The sequence below is a fragment of the Erpetoichthys calabaricus genome, chromosome 6 (assembly GCF_900747795.2).
Source record: "Erpetoichthys calabaricus chromosome 6, fErpCal1.3, whole genome shotgun sequence".
NCBI classification, from domain to species: Eukaryota; Metazoa; Chordata; class Cladistia; order Polypteriformes; family Polypteridae; genus Erpetoichthys; species Erpetoichthys calabaricus.
The window spans coordinates 134,870,594-134,891,842 of NC_041399.2; the positions used below are offsets into that span (position 1 = coordinate 134,870,594).

The window sequence follows — 21,249 nt, forward strand, 5'->3', positions numbered from 1 at the left end:
TATATAAAAGCCAAATGGATAAGGACAAAATATTTGGTAACAGGGCACCTCTATATGCTCCTGAATGAAGTAAAAATGAGGAGCCAAAAACAAAAACTTTATTAAAAGAGTAACTTATTAATTAATAGTTTATTTTAATATTTCCCTGCTTAGCAAGAGTAAACAAGTTTGAGTCATGTTTTGGTCACTAATCCATTTGCACATCAACTAAATCCAAACATAATGATAAAAACCCAATACATTCCCACATACTTTCTAAACTCTGTTACTTTCTACACACCCCGGATGCACTACCACCTCATCAGTTAAACCTTTGGCCCAACTTGCTTCATGACTCCAAGCTCAGTGGGTTTTTAAATCCCACAACAATGTTACTTCCAAAGCAGACCTTTACATATGGTCAGAAGAATTTTCTGGAAGTCACAGAGCTGTCTACCCAGGGCACCCATTGGTGGCCCTTAAGATCTCTGTATCTTTGCATTCATCTGATAAGCAAGGGCCAGGCACCACTGATGCCTCATACCCCATCTTTTCACCATAAATCTCAATAAAGTAAACAGACACACCTATAACAGATAGGGAGTTCTCCACTGCCACTTAATTATCTGGGTAACTATAGCGGTTTTCTGGATAGCCTCCATAACATTTCTCCTAATATAGTTCCACACAGTGATATGATCACTGTAGGGGCAATTTAATATTAAATTGCACCAACCTCCCTGTTGGATAGCTAACATGAAATGGCATTTGGACAGGTTCTCCAAGAACATACTTCTTTCACCAAACATAGCTTGGGCTTCACAATTATTAAGTATGCTTAAAAGGATATTGATAGAGAGATGCATCAAGGTGGAAAATAAAAGACAGACACCAGCTAGAAGTGCTAACTTCCCCAGGACCTTCTATCAGCATCTGAAATAGCCCAAGTAAGAACTTGAACAAGAGTGAGAGAAACAGAGTCAGAGAGGTAGAAATGCACAACAAAGTGAAAGTTTTAACTCATTCTTTGTCATGTCTATGATTCAAAGAGAGCTCCTCATGAGAGTGGTACATTGGAGAATAATTCCCAAATGGAAATAACATAAATTTCAGCAGGTCATTATATTGTATATGAAACTCCAAATTGTCCAATCAATACCTTCCATCTCCATCAACAGAACCTACTTCTTTAATATGTGCAGGAATCATGCAACATGTACGCTTCAATTTTTTAAGCTTTGTGTAACCCCCTTCTCAATTGGGCTCCAAGAAGCAATCTTGTATTTTGGTGCCGTGGAACTGAAGGTGGCCTTATTTCTTGTGGTGCCAAAAGACACATGATGAAAGATAAAATGACAAGAGTGAAGTGAAAATGTAAGGAATAAATTTAGTATGTACAACTCTAACTTGCTTTATGTATATGACATGTACATTTCTGTTTCTAAAGGTTGCTACGATGTTGTAAAAAATTAGTAATTTTAGCAGCAACTACTATAACTACAAGCTAACAGTATTACTGTATGTTTTATTGTTGCTTTCTAAATCAAACAAACTGAAGACATGATGTTGGCTAGCAATCCACATAAAACAATTTTTCAATTGGACCTGCAGGATCAAGTGTGTGCTTATATTTATATACTTGAGCTGTCTGTGCTGCAATTGGAAAACCAAAAGAAATGTAACCAATTGTGCCATAAATGTTGTAAGTCGCCTTGAATAAAGGCATCAGCTAAATAAGTAGATGTAAATGTTATATATGACTTTGCCATGAAATGCACTGGCATCCCATTAAGTCCTTTATCCATTGCCCTGAAATGCACTGGCATCCCATTAAGTCCTTTATTCATTGCTGCTTCAGCTCCTTTAAACCTTATGACAGGATAAGTGAATGGATGGATGAGTATTTATTAATAAGGTAATGGCATGCAACTGCAACAGAAATCAAAACTGATCTTTTGTTTAATGTAAAATCAGGAAGAATCTTATTACAAAGTACTTATCAATCATACAGACAAAATCGCATTCCTGTGAAGTAATTCTTGCCTACCTGTATGGATGCGCTTGTGCTGAATTAGAGATGCTTTCAGCCTGGTTTTGTAATCGCAGTCTTGACATTCATAGGGCTTCATACCACTGTGGATTCCCATATGCCTTTGCAAAGCCAATTTGGAGGAAAACTTTCTGCAAGAAAAAAGCACATTGGTTATGAAAAAGTTGGTCAATAATCATGTAAGCTTGAGCAAGTAAATCTTAAAATAAATATGGGGATCCAAAATTTTTAAAAGTAAATTTACTTCAGTAGTAGAACTATTTAAATTCATGCCAGCATGAAATAAGAATTTGAATTCTTTGTGGGTGGCACATATATTCAGTAAATAGTGTCTTGAAGATGCAGTATATTGGGCTTGAATTCTGGATGACTTGATGTTACTCACGAAGAGTTTGTACATTTTTCCCTAGGTGCTCTGGTTATACACCCACATCTCCAAAGACGCGCAAGTTAGGCTAATTGTCAATTCAAGACTGGCTCTAAGTGAGCATGTCTATGAGGTGACTCTGTCCAGATTCAACTCCTGCCTTGTACTCAGAGCTGCTGGTATAGGTTCTGATGCCCAGCAACACTGAGCTGGATTAAGCAGGTTCGAGTATATTGTTATATTTCTATTTTTCAATGTGTAATTAATAATATAGAAAACAGAAAACAATTAATATTGCCATTTTGTAAACATTGTAGACTATCCATCCATCCATTACCCAACCCGTTATATCCTAACTACAGGCTCATGGGGGTCTGCTGGAGCCAATCCCAGCCAACACAGGGCGCAAGGCAGGGCACCAGCCCACCACAGACATTGTAGACTACTCTCCATAATTCCCATACTCATGGAACAGCATTTTCTGCAGCTACTGGAATAATTGAGTTCTGAAATATTATTATGAAAAAGTTGAAATGCTAATTTCTATTAACTGGATTTTGTATTCTGACACATTAAAATGACAAATACAGATACAAAATAAAAAATTAAACACTTAAAAATTGCTTTAGTAAAGTACATGTTGGTACATAAAATGTTTTGCCAGACATTTTGCTTTAAGTAGTGAATAATTACATTATTTTAGACTATTTTACTAATATCTCAGTAAAATTTTGTGCTAAAACTAAAAAAATGTATTTGTGCTTCTACTGTTGACTGACATATATAAATGAGAACTTCACAGATGACATACCAGAGTGAACAATATCAAGATCAGTTTAGCATCTCCTTTTACAGCATGTATATGACATTTGTTATGATTTTTACAATGGTTCAGAATCAGAATATCTTTATTGTCATTGTAATAAATACAACGAAATTAGGTGCAGTCCCTGCGGTGTCAAAATATAAATAAATATAATTACAAAAGGATAAGAAGAAATAAGGTAGAATACAAACATTCAACATAAGACCTTAATTGCACATGAAACACACAAGATGTAATCTATTGCACTGCTGCATTGGAGGTGATTAGGTGGCATTCAGTGCCCTAATAGCAACAGGGTAGAAACTGTTATTCAGTCTATTAGTCTTTGTTTTGATGCTCCTATATCTTTTGCCTGATGGCAACAGTTGGAACATGTCATGAGCGGGGTGTGAGGAGTCTTTAAAGATGTTTTCCGCTTTCCTGAGGCAGCGAGAGCTGTGCAGCTCATCCAGAGAGGGTAAAGAACAGCCGATGATCTGCTGGGCAGTCTTTACGATCCGCTGAAGTGTTTTCCTCTGTGCTGTTGTGCAGCTGGAAAACCACACGCAGAGGCAGTAGCACAGGATACTCTCAATAGAGCAGCGATAGAAGGACACCAGCAGTTTTTGGGGAATGTTATTTTTCCTGAGATCTCTCAGTAAATAAAGTCTCTGCTGAGCCTTCTTCGCCAGCTCAGCTGTGTTCACACCCCAGGACAGGTCTTCCATGATGTGGACTCCCAGGAAGCGGAAGTCTGACACCCTCTCCACACAGCCCCCTCTGATGTAAAGTGGTTTGATGTCCGTTTTCTTTTTCCTGAAGTCCACAACAAGCTCCTTGGTCTTAACTGTGTTCAGGAGCAGGTTGTTGTCAGTGCACCATGCTGTCAGCCTCTCCACTTCGTCCCTGTAGGCAGACTCATCCTCCCCAGAGAAGAGCCCCACCACAGTGGTGTCGTCTGCAAATTTGACGATAATGTTGCTGTGGTGGGCGGGGGGCACAGTCATGTGTGTACAATGTGAAGAGCAGGGGGCTCAGCACATAGCCCTGAGGTGCTGATGCTGATGGCCAAGGAGATGTGAGGGCCCACTCTAACCCTTTGTGTGTGGTTTGACAGGAAGTCTTTAATCCATATACAGGTGGAATATGGGAGTCCCAGGGCTAGCAGCTTGCACACCAATCTGTGAGGGTTTAAAATGTATTGCGATATTATAAATGGATGATGAAATAAAATGTGACAAATGAACAAGATGGTATGCTATATAGTAAATAATTTCTATTGATACATAATGCGATACACTGATATTTAAAAAATATGTCTTTCAAAACCTTTGAAGTGAAGTATAACACTGAGAAGGAATATTCATCAAAAACTTTTCTTTTCCCTCTCAAGGTCATTCAGAGTTTAAAAGCGTCCCAACAAGAACTGATTCAAGGCAGGACCTAGATCTAAACATGACACAAATGAAGGTAACAGTACAAACCACTACTACTCACTAAATTTGTGATAATATAGAGTTGCCATTTAACATGTATAAAGGGAAGTTTTCACTGTGCTTGTTGTTTAGTCTTTCATTGGCACAGGTCTTTCTCTACAGAAATAGTAATACATCCTCTACTTCCCACCACCTTTCTCTCTAACCCAGAGTTGGCAAAAAACTCAAAAGTAACTTCTGACCTGTCCTTGACCAACTTGTTTCGTGGCACAGCAGGGTTTCACTGATTAGCTGAGAGCAAGTAAAAAGTGAATAAGAAGGCTGTCGGTGGTTTGGCAAGGCTTAGAATGTTTATACTTCTCAAGAATAGCACATGTCAAAAGGTTATTCTTGTGCCTTTTTTTAACATGCACAACTTTACACCTACAGTGGTGTGAAAAACTATTTGCCCCCTTCCTGATTTCTTATTCTTTTGCATGTTTGTCACACAAAATGTTTCTGATCATCAAACACATTTAACCATTAGTCAAATATAACACAAGTAAACACAAAATGCAGTTTGTAAATGGTGGTTTTTACTATTTAGGGAGAAAAAAAAATCCAAACCTACATGGCCCTGTGTGAAAAAGTAATTGCCCCCTGAACCTAATAACTGGTTGGGCCACCCTTAGCAGCAATAACTGCAATCAAGCGTTTGCGATAACTTGCAATGAGTCTTTTACAGCGCTCTGGAGGAATTTTGGCCCACTCATCTTTGCAAAATTGTTGTAATTCAGCTTTATTTGAGGGTTTTCTAGCATGAACCGCCTTTTTAAGGTCATGCCATAGCATCTCAATTGGATTCAGGTCAGGACTTTGACTAGGCCACTCCAAAGTCTTCATTTTGTTTTTCTTCAGCCATTCAGAGGTGGATTTGCTGGTGTGTTTTGGGTCATTGTCCTGTTGCAGCACCCAAGATCGCTTCAGCTTGAGTTGACGAACAGATGGCCGGACATTCTCCTTCAGGATTTTTTGGTAGACAGTAGAATTCATGGTTCCATCTATCACAGCAAGCCTTCCAGGTCCTGAAGCAGCAAAACAACCCCAGACCATCACACTACCACCACCATATTTTACTGTTGGTATGATGTTCTTTTTCTGAAATGCTGTGTTCCTTTTACGCCAGATGTAACGGGACATTTGCCTTCCAAAAAGTTCAACTTTTGACTCATCAGTCCACAAGGTATTTTCCCAAAAGTCTTGGCAATCATTGAGATGTTTCTTAGCAAAATTGAGACGAGCCCTAATGTTCTTTTTGCTTAACAGTGGTTTGCGTCTTGGAAATCTGCCATGCAGGCCGTTTTTGCCCAGTCTCTTTCTTATGGTGGAGTCGTGAACACTGACCTTAATTGAGGCAAGTGAGGCCTGCAGTTCTTTAGACGCTGTCCTGGGGTCTTTTGTGACCTCTCGGATGAGTCGTCTCTGCGCTCTTGGGGTAATTTTGGTCGGCCGGCCACTCCTGGGAAGGTTCACCACTGTTCCATGTTTTTGCCATTTGTGGATAATGGCTCTCACTGTGGTTCGCTTGAGTCCCAAAGCTTTAGAAATGGCTTTATAACCTTTACCAGACTGATAGATCTCAATTACTTCTGTTCTCATTTGTTCCTGAATTTCTTTGGATCTTGGCATGATGTCTAGCTTTTGAGGTGCTTTTGGTCTACTTCTCTGTGTCAGGCAGCTCCTATTTAAGTGATTTCTTGATTGAAACAAGTGTGGCAGTAATCAGGCCTGGGGGTGGCTACGGAAATTGAACTCAGGTGTGATACACCACAGTTAGGTTATTTTTTAACAAGGGGGCAATTACTTTTTCACACAGGGCCATGTAGGTTTGGATTTTTTTTCTCCCTAAATAATAAAAACCATCATTTAAAAACTGCATTTTGTGTTTACTTGTGTTATATTTGACTAATGGTTAAATGTGTTTGATGATCAGAAACATTTTGTGTGACAAACATGCAAAAGAATAAGAAATCAGGAAGGGGGCAAATAGTTTTTCACACCACTGTAGCTGGCTAAAATTTGTTTGCATGCTACATTATTTGACTTGTAGGTAAACCTTTTGAATAGAGTAACCAATTTATTACAACAGGTTTTGCTTGAGATATATTAAATTCACAGTTTAAAAATAAAAATGAATTTATCTGGAAGTATACATTAATGTTATATTTAAATACACAAGGGGGATTCGAAAACTTTCAATTATACTTTAAGAGAAGGACTCTTCACTTTCTACTTTTAGGCAGTGTACAGAAATTATTAGAATACTACATAAATTTAGAATACTGAGTGATGTTGACCTGCTGTCTAGACTATGATGCACCACAAGTACAAATACATACACACATCAAATTATTTTTGTCATGGTTTTTAACATAAATAAATTAATTTATAGTCCTTCTTAAATTGTCTTCTAATTTAATAAAATAACTTTTTTGCTAATAAGGTGCTTCCTTTATTACTTCTGAACTGTTTCCTCTAAAATTAACAAACTGCAGACAACAATGCAAAAAAGCAATGACTGTAAAAGAGGTGCTGCTAGTTCACTTTCTTCCACACCTATGGCTTCATTATCAAGCTTTTGATTTGTCAATGGTCATTGCTAAATATCTTTACAATGACTACAAAAACTGTCTGCAAGCAAAAGCTGTAATATTTTGCTAAATTCTTTAGAAAGTTAAAAAAAACTGATTGCTAATTTCTAGATAGAAAAAATAAATGTAGAAAGAACTGTAAAACAGTATTTTCAATTAAATTAACATACCAATAGAGACTGCAATAGGTCATTGATTCATTAAATGTTTACAAATAAAACAAATAGGCTTATAAGTAAACAATGACCCTACCCCAAGCTATTTTATTAAAAACATATCTAAATGGGATATACTGAGGTCACCGAGGTGGTCAAAAAACTCCTTGGTGGCAGGGCCCCGGGGGTGGATGAGATACGCCCAGAGTTCCTCAAGGCTCTGGATGTTGTAGGGCTGTCTTAGTTGACACGTCTCTGCAACATAGCATGGACATCAGGGACAGTGCCTCTGGATTGGCAGACCGGGGTGGTGGTCCCACTCTTTAAGAAGGGGGACCGGAGGGTGTGTTCCAACTATAGAGGGATCACACTCCTCAGCCTCCCTGGAAAACTCTATTCGGGGGTTCTGGAGAGGAGGGTCTGTCGGATAGTTGAACCTCGGATTCAGGAGGAACAGTGTGGTTTTTGTCCTGGTTGCGGAACAGTGGACCAGCTCTACACCCTTAGCAGAGTCCTGGAGGGTGCATGGGAGTTCGCCCAACCAGTCTACATGTGTTTTGTGGACTTGGAAAAGGCGTTCGACCGTGTCCCTTGGGGAATCCTGTAGGGGGTGCTCCGGGAGTATGGGGTAGCGGACCCCCTGATAAGGGCTGTTCGGTCCCTGTACAACCGGCGTCAGAGCTTGGTCCGCATTGCCGGCAGTAAGTCGAACCCGTTTCCAGTGAGAGTTGGACTCTGCCAGGGCTGCCCTTTGTCACCGATTCTGTTCATAACTTTTATGGACAGAATTTCTAGGTGCAGCCAGGGTGTTGATGGGGTCCAGTTTGGTGGACTCAGGATTGGGTCACTGCTTTTTGCAGATGATGTTGTCCTGTTTGCTTCATCAGGCCGTGATCTTCAGCTCTCTCTGGATCAGTTCGCAGCTGAGTGTGAAGCGGCTGGGAAGGGAATCAGCTCCTCCAAATCCGAGACCATGGTCCTCAGCCGGAAAAGGGTGGAGTGCTCTCTCGGGGTTGGGAGTGAAATCCTGCCCCAAGTGGAGGAGTTCAAGTATCTCAGGGTCTTGTTCACGAGTGAGGGAAAAATGGAGCGTGAGATCGACAGGCGGATCGGTGCGGCGTCCGCAGTGATGCAGGCTCTGCATCGGTCTGTCGTGGTGAAAAAGGAGCTGAACCGTAAGGCAAAGCTCTCAATTTACCAGTCGATCTATGTTCCTACCCTCACCTATGGTCATGAGCTATGGGTAGTGACCGAAAGAACAAGATCGCGAATACAAGCGGCTGAAATGAGTTTCCTCTGCAGGGTGTCTGGGCTTTCCTTTAAAGATAGGGTGAGAAGCTCAGTCATCCGGGAGGGGCTCAGAGTAGAGCCGCTGCTCCTCCGCATCGAGAGGAGTCAGATGAGGTGGCTCGGGCATCTGATCAGGATGCCTCCTGGACGCCTCCCTGGTGAGGTGTTCCGGGCATGTCCAACTGGGAGGAGGCCCCGGGGAAGACCCAGGACACACTGGAGGGACTATGTCTCCCAGCTGGCCTGGGAACGCCTCGGGATTCTCCCGGAAGAGCTAGAAGAAGTGGCTGGGGAGAGGGAAGTCTGGGTATCTCTACTCAAGCTGCTGCCCCCGCGACCCGACCTCGGATAAGTGGAAGAGGATGGATGGATGGATGGCATATCTAAATGCAACACACTTAAAATAATCTGCATTAATAAAGCCAGATGTCAGCAGTAACTCCCATTCCCACATACTTTCCAACTGTACATCAGGCTTGTCTGTCAGATGCTGCATATAAATGTTAGCAGGAGGTTAAATTAACACAGTAGATTAGACAAACATTAATTACATATATACACTACATCTTACTCGGTTGCTGCAAATTAGTTCTTCAAGTAGACTACCAACTTAACGGTGAGATAAGATAACATAAGGTAAGATAGTATAAGGTAAGATAAATTAATGTATCGAAAGATAAGGAAAGGTAAGGCAGGGCAGGGTAAGACAAGACAAGACGGACCTTAATTTATCCAGAGGGAAATTCTTGAGCATTCAACAAACTCAGTGCAACAAAGGCAAAGACACAGGATAGAATTACAATTGTCATTAATTAAATTAAATTAAATTATTAAATTAAATTGAAAACAGGCTTAAAAGATAACCAAGGAAGGAAAAAAGTTTTAATAATAAAAATACAAATAATAACAACAGATGAATGTAGTTCATGGGAGAGGGAGAATATTATGCACCACATGAATAATAATTTACCAATTGAAAAATTAGATTATTGAACATGAATGAAATGTTATTGTTAAAGGTTTCTAGATGCCCCCCTATAGAAAGTGGATGAGTTATGAAGTCCAATGGCCACGGGTAGAAAGTATCTCCAATGGCATTTAGTTCTGCACCTGGAGGCAATAAATCTTTTGCTGCATATGCTTTGATGTTCCACAAGGAGCCATGCTGGAAGTGAAAGGGTTTTTCACAATGCAACAGTTTCCTCAACATTCTTCTCTCAGACATATTCACTAGAGTCTCAAGTTCAACTATCAGAACTGAGCCAGCTTGTCCAGTCTATTGGCATCAGCTGCCTTCACCTTGCTGTCCAGCACACCACTGCATGGGAGACAATTCTGGCCACTAGAGAGTGACAGGACACATACAACATGTTCCTGCAGATGTTCAAGGACCTGAGCCCCTTTAAAGGCAGCATCTGTGTTCCTGGACCTATCAATTCTGTTGTCGATGTATATTCACAAGTACAAGTAATCCTCAACCACCTCCACATCTTTTTGCCTTATGATGACAGGGGTGGACGGGGCTTCACCTGCTTCCTATAATCCATGACCAGTTCCTTAGCCATAGTGATGTTTAGCTGTAAATGGTGTGATAGTTGCCCGGACACCACCAGTCGGAGACCACATCTTTATAAAACACGCACATTTATTAAACATTATATAAACAATTCTCACACTAACACACAATGCACTCAGCAATAATCACCACTATTTCAGTCCTTTGCCGCCTCTACTCCTCCAGGGAGCTTCGTCCTTCTCCCACTCCCGACTCTGGCTCCCTGACTGCAAGGAGGCGGCCCCTTTTATTCCCACCCAGATGTGCTCCAGGTGGCTGATGATGTCCATCCGGCAGCACTTCCTGGTGTGGCGGAAGTGCTGCCCTTTGAACCGGAAGCACTCCGGGTGTCCCTGGCCGATCCCTCCGCCATCTTGCCAAGTGTGGCGGAAGTAATCACATCCGGGTCTCCTGATGCTTAAAGCGCCCCCTGGCGGTGGCCACGGTTCCCAGTAGGTCAAATCATCTTTGTCCCTTTCCCGTGGTCCTCTTTTTATCCAGGGCGGCTGCCCCCTTGTGCCCCGGAAGCTATTAATGTCTCTTTCCAGTCCCTCCAGGCATCCCAGCCAGGTAATGACCGCAGTCGTCTGTGACAATGGTTAAGTTCACACCACTCCAGATATCTGTCCACCACCTTTCCTCATTCATCCTCCTGTCTGCCAATGGTACAGCTCATGAAAACTAAGTTACCCGAAAATGTATACAGATGACACTGTGATCAGAACCTGAAATCCGATATACAGAGTAGGAGTTCCCAACCTTTTTCATGCAAATGCTTCCCTAACAGACTTACATTAGGCTGAGGATCCCCTACCTATCACCATCCAAAATCTGACATATCCCACATGTTTATAATAAACTACTATACAGACATACTACCTGTTAAGTGCATGTAACAAAACTATATAAAACAAGGCACTTTTACTATAGACAAAACTGACTGCTCATAATGAATAAATAACTTAACCTCACCCTAAGCCTAGTAAGACCTGGGCTTGGATGTTCTTCCACAGTTTTTCCACTCTGAGTTGCAGCTGGCTTAGGGACAATGTCAAATCATTTTCCACATTTAGACATGCTCTGTTTTTGGTTTTCAGTACTTACAATGCAAAAAAACCTGCCTCACACAGGTATGTCGTTGCAAATGGTAAGAGGCATTGGACACCTTTTTCGCTCAACACTGGATATTTGATTTTTGAGATTACCCCAAAATTCTGACAGGGGAATGGTAGAAAATTGCATTTTCAAACTTCCATCATTGGCTATTTCAATTAATTCCTCATGTGACCTCAAATAAAAAGAATCCACTTAATTTCCGGGCTCATCTTGATTTCTGATCCAGTTTAAATGATGATTGTCCAAGTCTTGGAAATAGTTACTAAAGTATTCCTTCAGATGTACCAGATGTGACAATATTATAGGCAGGACTATGTCTGCAGGTGCATTGGATATTCCTAGCTCCTGGTGAAGGAATGGGAACATTAAAGTATTTCCTTCATTTAGCTTTTTCTCCCCAAGTCTGACTTTTTTCTATAAATGCACAAACTTTATCTTGCAAATTAAGTATGCTGTGATAATTTCCCTGCATGCTCTGATTAAGGTATTTAAAAACTGAAATATGTTGGCCAAATATGCAAGCTTCAGAACCCACAACTGGTTGTCATAAGAGCAAGCAAACTGGGAGTTTTCATACAAGAGAAAAATCACACAGCTCTTCATGGAGATCAAACACTTGTTGTAAAACTGGCCTGCAAGACAGCCACCGGATCTCAGAATGCAGCAGAAGGCTTTCAAAATTGGTGCCCATGTCACTGCACAGTTTGGCAAACAGCTTGTGTTTAAGGGGACGTGCTTTGATACTATTTACAACTTTAACAATGTCTTGAAGTACTTGTTGCAATTCATCCAACAACCTTTTAGCGACAAGTGCTTCTCTGTTAAACATGCAGTGCAGCTCTGGTCTTTATTAATGCAACGACTCCACTACTCTTGCCTGTCATGGCAGCGGAGCCATCCATACAGACATCCACGCAATAAGATCAGTCAATTAAATTTGCTTGCATGAATGAGTCCAAAATTTGAACAATGTCCTGACCTGTTGTCATCCCCTGAATTTCTCTGCCGGGTAAAAGCTCAACAAACATTTCATCTCCAATAAATCTGACACAGACGATAAGCTATGTGGCATTAGCTACATCTATGCTTTCGTCCAAATGCAATGAAAACCAAGGCCTGTTTTTTACACGTTCCAGTAATTTGTCTGTTAAATCCTCTGCCACGTCAAATATCCGTCTACACACAGTGTTGTCTGACAAAGGGCCAGTGTCAACTTTAAGGGCAGCTTCCACACCAAGGAATTCCTGAACTATCTCTTTGGTCACCAGTAATATAAAATCTTCTCCAACTGTGTGAGCTTTCTTCACATGGGCAATGCGACACAACACCATAAAAGACGCCTTCAGTGCTCTCTCTGAAACCATTCCTTGCTGTGTGAAAGTGCTCACTTGTTTCCTAAGCAGTGCTGCTTTCCTTTGGAAAAAGTCTAACATGTTTTCCAACATCAGATGGATGCTTTTGTTCTAAATTTCATTTCAATTTAGACAGCTTTAGACATTCATCTGACAAAATTTCCTGACAAAGAATGTATTTGGGGTAATCAAGTTAATCTTTTTCTTAGCCAGCACAAATCTGAACTCTATATATGAAGTTTCATATTTTCTAGATTTAGATTTTGCTTTACAATAGTAAAGCTTTAGTATTGATGCATTTAAAACTGAACTACAAAATGGGTTTTCTTCAGGATTGTTTCCTCTTTAAAAAACGGTCCATCATTATGCATGTTTTGGCATTCAACACACTATGTCTAGCTTGCTGTGAACTGCATTAATGCCACAATGCAATGTGTGCATATCTATGGTAGCCTTCTAACAGAATTTGAAAAACGCACTTATTAATAGGCGTAATTGGTAAGCAGAAACAAAGTGACTTATTATTTAAATACAAGGTGAACTAGGGCGGCACGGTGGCGCAGTGGGTAGCGCTGCTGCCTCGCAGTTGGGAGACCTGGGGACCTGGGTTCACTTCCCGGGTCCTCCCTGCGTGGAGTTTGCATGTTCTTCCCGTGTCTGCGTGGGTTTCCTCCAGGTGCTCCAGTTTCCTCCCACAGTCCAAAGACATGCAGGTTAGGTGGCTTAGCGATTCTAAATTGGCCCTAGTGTGTGTTTGTGTGTGTCCTGCGGTGGGTTGGCACCCTGCCCGGGATTGGTTCCTGCCTTGTGCCCTGTGTTGGCTGGGATTGGCTCCAGCAGACCCCCATGACCCTGTGTTCGGATTCAACGGGTTGGAAAATGGATGAATGGAAGGTGAACTAGAAAAATGTGCTATCATTTACAACTTTTTAAACAATAAAATCGTATGTTTATTTTTTCTCACATTTTGCCGTGGACCCCCTGACATATCCTTGCAGACCCCAGGTTGGGAACCACTGGAATACTATAAACAGAAAGGGTGACACAGAGATAACAATTGTTGTTAACTTTAAAAGAGTATCTGAAAGGGCAGTGCAGTCAAAGGAATTGTCTATAGATCTCCGAGACAGGATTGTCTCAAGGTACAAATCTGGGGAAGGTTACAGGAAAATTTCTGCTGCTTTGAAGGTCCCAATAAGCACAGTGGCCTCCATCATCCGTAAGTGGAAGAAGTTCGAAACCACCAGGACTCTTCCTAGAGCTGGCCGGCCATCTAAACTAAGAGATCGGGGGAGAAGGGCCTTAGTCAGTGAGGTGAACAAGACCCCGATGGTCAGTCTGTCAGAGCTCCAGAGGTCCTCTGTGGAGAGAGAAGAACCTTCCAGAAGGACAACCATCTCTGCAGCAATCCACCAATCAGGCCTGTATGGTAGAGTGGCCAGATGGAAGCCACTCCTTAGTAAAAGGCACATGGCAGCCCGCCTGGAGTTTGCCAAAAGGCACCTGAAGGACTCTCAGACCATGAGAAACAAAATTCTCTGGTCTGATGAGACAAAGATTGAACTCTTTGGTGTGAATGCCAAGCGTCACATTTGGGGAAAACCTGGCACCATCCCTACAGTGAAGCATGGTGGTGGCAGCATCATGCTGTGGGGATGTTTTTCAGCGGCAGGAACTGGGAGACTAGTCAGGATAAAGGGAAAGATGACTGCAGCAATGTACAGAAACATCCTGGATGAAAACCTGCTCCAGAGCGCTCTTGAACTCAGACTGGGGCGACGGTTCATCTTTCAGCAGGACAACGACCCTAAGCACACAGCCAAGATATCAAAGGAGTGGCTTCAGGACAACTCTGTGAATGTCCTTGAGTGGCCCAGCCAGAGCCCAGACTTGAATCCGATCGAACATCTTTGGAGAGATCTTAAAATGGCTGTGCACCGACGCTTCCCATCCAACCCAATGGAGCTTGAGAGGTGCTGCAAAGAGGAATGGGCGAAACTGGCCAAGGATAGGTGTTCCAAGCTTGTGGCATCATATTCAAAAAGACTTGAGGCTGTAATTGCTGCCAAAGGCCCATCGACAAAGTATTGAGCAAAGGCTGTGAATACTTATGTACATGTACTTTCTCAATTTTTTTGTTTTTAATAAATTTGCAAAAACCTCAAGTAAACTTTTTTCATGTTGTCATTATGGGGTGTTGTGTGTAGAATTCTGAGGAAAAAAATGAATTTAATCCATTTTGGAATAAGGCTGTAACATAACAAAATGTGGAAAAACTGAGGCGCTGTGAATACTTTCCGGATGCACTGTATAATATAAATCAATGCAGACTGAAATTTAACAGCTGAATCAATTACTAAACCATCTAAATCCAACACAGGGCTGTGAAAAAATGCAAACTATCCATATTACTAACCGAGAATGGTAAACCGGATATGGACGCAGGTACATGCCCATGGACGCAGGAGACATAGTGCGCAGGCGCCACACAAAAACGAGGAATCAGCCCCCCGCCCCAGAATGAAACAGGAGAGACTACGAATGACACAGCCACACAAACAAGAGGAGTCAGCGCCCCGCCCCAGAGTGAAACGGGACAGACTATGGAGTCCACAAAGGTTCACAAATCAAACCCGAGATAGTACGGAAAGCAGTAACGACACAGCCACACAAAAAAGAGGATACAGCCCCTCGCCCCAGAGTAAAACGGGACAGACTACAGAGTCCACAAAGGTCCACAACACACAGCATAATCAAACCCGAGATGGTACGGAAAGCACAGGCACCTACAATGCGCTATACACCTCCAACAACGAAAGAGCTCAACTAACAGAAATAAGAAATAAAGCAACAAGCCCAGAGAATACGGAACCCTAAACGTCCACACCACACAGCAAAGGCAAACCCGACATAGTACGGAAGGTGCAGGCGCCTACATCGCGCGTCTAAAACACCGCAGGCAAAACCCCGAGATGGTGCAGAAGCCCCACAGACCTGGACTCCACAGCATATGTGAATCACATTACAGTAATACAACAAACACAAGAGGCGTCCGCATCCCGCCCCACAGTCAAACCGGAGAGAGTATGGAGTCCCCACACGTCCACAAAACACAGCATGGTCAAACCCGAGATACCCATGCACGCAGGAGACATGGTGCGCAGGCGGCTATAGCGCGATCCTCCGAGAACGACGGAGACACGGCTCAAAAACGAAAGAGCTCACCTAACGTGGATAAGAAATGAGGCAACACGCCCATAGGTGACGACACAGCCATACAAACACAAGGATACAGCCCCCCGCAACAGAGTGAAACAGGACAGACTACAGAGTCCACAAAAGTCCACAACACACAGCATAATCAAACCCGAGATAGTATGAAAAGCGCAGCCGCCTACAACGAAAGAGCTCAACTAACAGAAATATGAAATAAAGCAACAAGCCCAGAGAATACGGAACCCTAGACGTCCACAACACACAGCAGAGTCAAACCCGACATAGTACGGATGCTGCAGGCACCTACAACGCGCGTCTAAAACACCGCAGGCAACACCCCGAGATGGTGCAGAGGCCCCACAGACCTGGACTCCACAGCATATGTGAATCACATTACAGTAATACAATATTATAAGTACTCACAGAAACAACAAACACAAGAGGCGTCGGCATCCCGCCCCACATTCAAACTGGAGAGAGTACGGAGTCCCCAAACGTCCAAAACACACAGCATAGTCACACCCGACATAGTACGGAGGGCGCATGCGCCTACAATGACACACTACACAGCATAATCAAACCCGACATAGTACGGAAGGTGCATGCGCCTACAACGCGCGTCTAACACACCGCAGGCAAAAACCCGAGATGGTGCAGAAGCCCCAAGGATCCGGACTCCACAGCATATGTGAATCATATTCCAGTAATACAATAAGTACTCACAGACATACATATGTTCTCACAGAAAAAACTAACACAAGAGGCTTCGGCATCCCGCCCCACACTCAAACTGTAGAGAGTGCGAGGTTCCCAAACGTCCACAAAACACAGCATACTCAAACCCGAGATAGTACGGAGGGCGCATGATACATATGTAACAATTACCAAGAATGACAATAATCTCTTTCAACTGTATTTCGGCTTACCCACGACCAGGGGTTGGCGAGCGAAGCCCCCTAGTACTGACAGAACAGGGCATGAAGTAAAAAGCAACCATGGAGGATGTGCCAATCCATTGCAGGACACAATCTTTGAAACACCATCACTCACTCACAATGGACCAGTACAGACTCACCAATTAAAACAAATCTAAACATGTCTGAGATTGAAGGTAACTTGTATTAAACTGTGAGATCACACTGACTCCACACAGGGAGTGACTCAGGCAGTGTGAACTACTGTGCCACGGTTTATGTTCTCTTTGTTCAAAGAATGTTATTAGATAGTTTAGGAAATTGCTTTGTAGTAGTGTTTATCATGAACAACATTATATAAATATAATTCACAAAACATTAAAACAATAAGTACCTATACAAATATTGCACTTTCAAGTACAATACTTAAAAATATGAATTCACCAATATTTGCACAAATTATGTTTTACTTTGCCTTTTTAATATTAATTCTTATCAGTAATTTCTGGAAAAACAGTGATCAAAAATCAAGTTTTATGCTGGGTGTTGTGGTTATGCAGCAAGCACTGTTTTTTTGCCTTATAGTGTCAGAACTATAAGATGTCCTGCATTGGTCTGCCTTTCATGTATGAATGATGCAGCTCAACTCCAACTCCATGCATCCTTGCACTGAACATGCAGATTAAAAGATTCAACAATGGGTTTACTTACAGGCCTTTAAACAGAAACTGTATGTTTGATTAAAACAGACTAGTTTAATTTTCAGAATTATGTAGCAAAGATTAAGTAACAGAAATAGAACATACAGCATCTCAAATAATTATACACATACGTACATAATAAAAAATAACATAAAAATGCTGTTAACTATAATATAAAACTAAATATTGTGCAATTAATTAATGAATGTAGTAAGCATTAATAACAGAACTGGACATCGAAATGATTCTCTCAACAGACATTGAAATTTTATTTTTATTAAAATACTGAATCAAATTTACTTGCTTTAACAGATTTACACTGCCAGTTTCAGTGTTTTGAAATAAACATGACATGCTACTAACTTCATACTTTCAGCGTCTAATACATAGGAAAAAAACTGAAATAAAATTCTATTATTTAAAAATCAAACTTTAGCATCAAAATTAAAAGATTATCTCAGTGACAATTTTTATTTTTATTCTTTGTCACCCCCTAGTGGACATTTTATTATTAAACAAAATCAAAATTGAACCTAGCAGAAGCCTCTTAAAAAGAAATGTGTGTATTGATTTTTATAAAAGCAAGTACAACATCAGAAGTTCTTGTTTGCTAGAAATTCACAAAAGAATGGAATTTTAATTTGAAAATGATACTTTGATCTGCATAGTGCCACTCCATAACTGCACATTGCATTTTTAACGAGTAACATGATAATTGATAGTTTCAGCTCAGACACCTAAATGAGACAAACAGAACAACACTCAATGAGGAGACTATAAATCTGACATTATAATGTTTTTAAATATTTGTTTCTGTCACAGCAGGTTTTGTAGTAATTAAATAGTGAATTACTATCAAGGATCAGACAGCAAAAGTGCGTATACTATGCAACATGAATAAATAGGAAAAATAACAACAAATCCACTTAACCTGATCAATATCTGTGATGATTTTATAATCTCTCTTTATTAGGTTTTTCTTTGGAAATTTCTGTTTCACCCAACACGTCAAAGGCATAAGTTAGGTTGGCCAGTAAGTATAAATTGGCCCAGTATAAGTCAAAGTTTTGTGTGGAAGTTTGCTTTGCAATGGATTTATACCACATATCAGTGCTACTTTGCAATGGATTTATGCCACATATCGGTGCTAGGTTGAGGTGAAGATTATCACTTAGTGCATCTTCAGAGAATGTTAAAATAGCACCTACCACACATAACTCTGCACTATGATTCTGGTATACCTTAAGTTAATGCATTGGTTATTGTGAAAAATGTGCTCTTAGGAAACAAACAATATACCATACATAAATAGAAGGGTGGCATGGTGGTGTAGTAGGTAAACCTACCATATCAGAGATCCAGTATCCTGGGTTTGAATCCAATGCATAGTTATGTTACATGTACAGTTTTCACGTTCTCTCCAAGTACTCAAGTTTTCTTCGCAAAATTCTCAAAGACATGCTGATTTGACTAACTGGCCTCTGTGTTAGTATATGTGCGAGTGGGACCTGCAATGGACTTGCAGGGTGATGCCAGAGGTGTCTCACTGATATTAAACTGGGATTAGCAGTTTAAGCATGTTACACTGTGAGAAGTCAAGCAAAATTACACCTTTTATTGGCTAACTAAAAAGATTGCAATATGCATGCTTTCGAGGCACCTCAGGCTTCTTCTTCAGGCAAGATGTAACGTTATAAAGGTAAACAAAGGTGTTACAGTATTTGTTTGTATTAAAAAAACTGAAATTATATACCTAAATGGGTATTTTCTATCTTCTTCTGCAGAAAAGAAAATAATCTGTCATAAACAATAAGTCATGAAAAACTGAAATTCATTACTACCCAATTAACCCCCAGGTGGTGTTTACTGTGATACAAGTGCTTAATACATTGAACCACACTTGTCATAAGGTTTCAAAACTGCTTCCCTGTTATTGACTAGCTTCTTTTTTTCATTGGTTTCTCACTGCAAATTTACTTTCTTTCCCATCCCTTCTTTATCCTTTCTGTTATATGGGTTAGTCTATCCAGTTTAAAAAAGCTAAACAGATTCAAAATGTGCACAGCTGACTGTTCTTTGCTTTTAGTTCTGCCATCGCAAACCAACCTTACAATTGTTTACAAAATGTCAAAAGAAGCCTCAGTTAATTAACTACCCACCTTTTAGTATACAGTAATCCCTCCTCCATCGCGGGGGTTGCGTTCCAGAACCCCCCGCGAAAGGTGAAAATCCGCGAAGTAGAAACCATATGTTTATATGGTTATTTTTATATTGTCATGCTTGGGTCACAGATTTGCACAGAAACACAGGAGGTTGTAGAGAGACAGGAACTTTATTGAAACATTGCAAACAAACATTTGTCTCTTTTTCAAAAGTTTAAACTGTGCTCCATGACAAGACAGAGATGACAGTTCCGTCTCACAATTAAAAGAATGCAAACATATCTTCCTCTTCAAAGGAGTGCACGTCAGGAGCACAGAATGTCAGAAAGAGAGAGAAAAGCAAACAAATCAATAGGGCTGTTTGGCATTTAAGTATGCGAAGCACCGCGGCACAAAGCTGTTGAAGGCGGCAGCTCACACCCTCTCCGTCAGGAGCAGAGAAAGAGAATGAGAGAGAGAGACAGAGAAAAACAAACAATCAAAAATCAATACGTGCCCTTCGAGCTTTTATGCACACCATGCGTGTGCAAGTGTGAAGCACCGTGCAGCATGTCACTTCACGAAGCAGCTGCACAGAAGGGAGCAACATGAAGATAATCTTTCAGCATTTTTAGACGAGCGTCCGTATCGTCTAGGTGTGCGAACAGCCCCCCTGCTCAATCCCCCTACGTCAGGATCAGAGAATGTCAGCGCAAGAGAGAGAGAAAAGTAAGTTGGGTAGCTTCTCAGCCATCTGCCAATAGCGTCCCTTGAATGAAATCAACTGGGCAAACCAACTGAGGAAGCATGTACCAGAAATTAAAAGACCCATTGTCCGCAGAAATCCGTGAACCAGCAAAAAATCTGCGATATGTATTTAAATATGCTTACATATAAAATCTGCGATAGAGTGAAGCCGCGAAAGGTGAAGCGCGATATAACGAGGGATTACTGTATACTTAACTGCCTTTTCTATGTATTTGATGACTTTACATAAAGTCAACACTCCATGTCCCCTAAAACTTTCTTCTAAGCTATATTTTAAATCATGTTTTAACTAGTTTTGTTTAATCCATTATTTTGGGTAAACCATACCCTTCCTGTTTTACATTAAGGGACATTGATACTCGGATGCTGATAGCTGTAGACATGGTCGTGCACAGAGGATGAGCACACTGGTCTGTTTATAGTACAAGCATTCAGTGCACGGGACTAAGAGGATACTGCATAGTTCTGCATGGTTGCAGAATCACCTGGCTTTCACCCAAAGTCTTTTCTTTACCTTTACTTATCGATCTTGTAGACATTTCCTTTTGTGTCTGCACAAACTTTTATCTTTGCGCAGGATCTTGCCGATATCTCGCTATGAATTTGTGCAAATTTGACTATTTCTGTGTGCTTTTAATATTGAATTGAATTGGTGTGGATAGCAATGAATCATTTCACACAACTGTTTTTTGAGTGAGCCTATGTTTTCATGTCTAGCACATGCGCAGTCAATGCACAAAGTGAGCATAGTAGTGTAGTGTGACAGAGAGGGGC

At 41.1% G+C, this 21,249-nt stretch overlaps 1 protein-coding gene across 3 annotated transcripts in view; it reads right to left on the reverse strand.

The window, feature by feature from the left end:
- Window positions 1-21,249, reverse strand: part of si:dkey-154p10.3 (oocyte zinc finger protein XlCOF6) — a 139,503-nt gene that overhangs the window by 10,154 nt on the left and 108,100 nt on the right. For all 3 annotated transcript variants that reach the window (XR_007935290.1, XM_051929030.1, XM_051929031.1), the window contains exon 6: window positions 2,027-2,160. Coding sequence is in view for 2 of the 3 variants with exons in the window: in XM_051929030.1 (XP_051784990.1) it covers window positions 2,027-2,160 (134 nt within the window). In the remaining variant the exon portion in view is untranslated. The remainder of the gene's footprint in view (window positions 1-2,026; window positions 2,161-21,249) is intronic.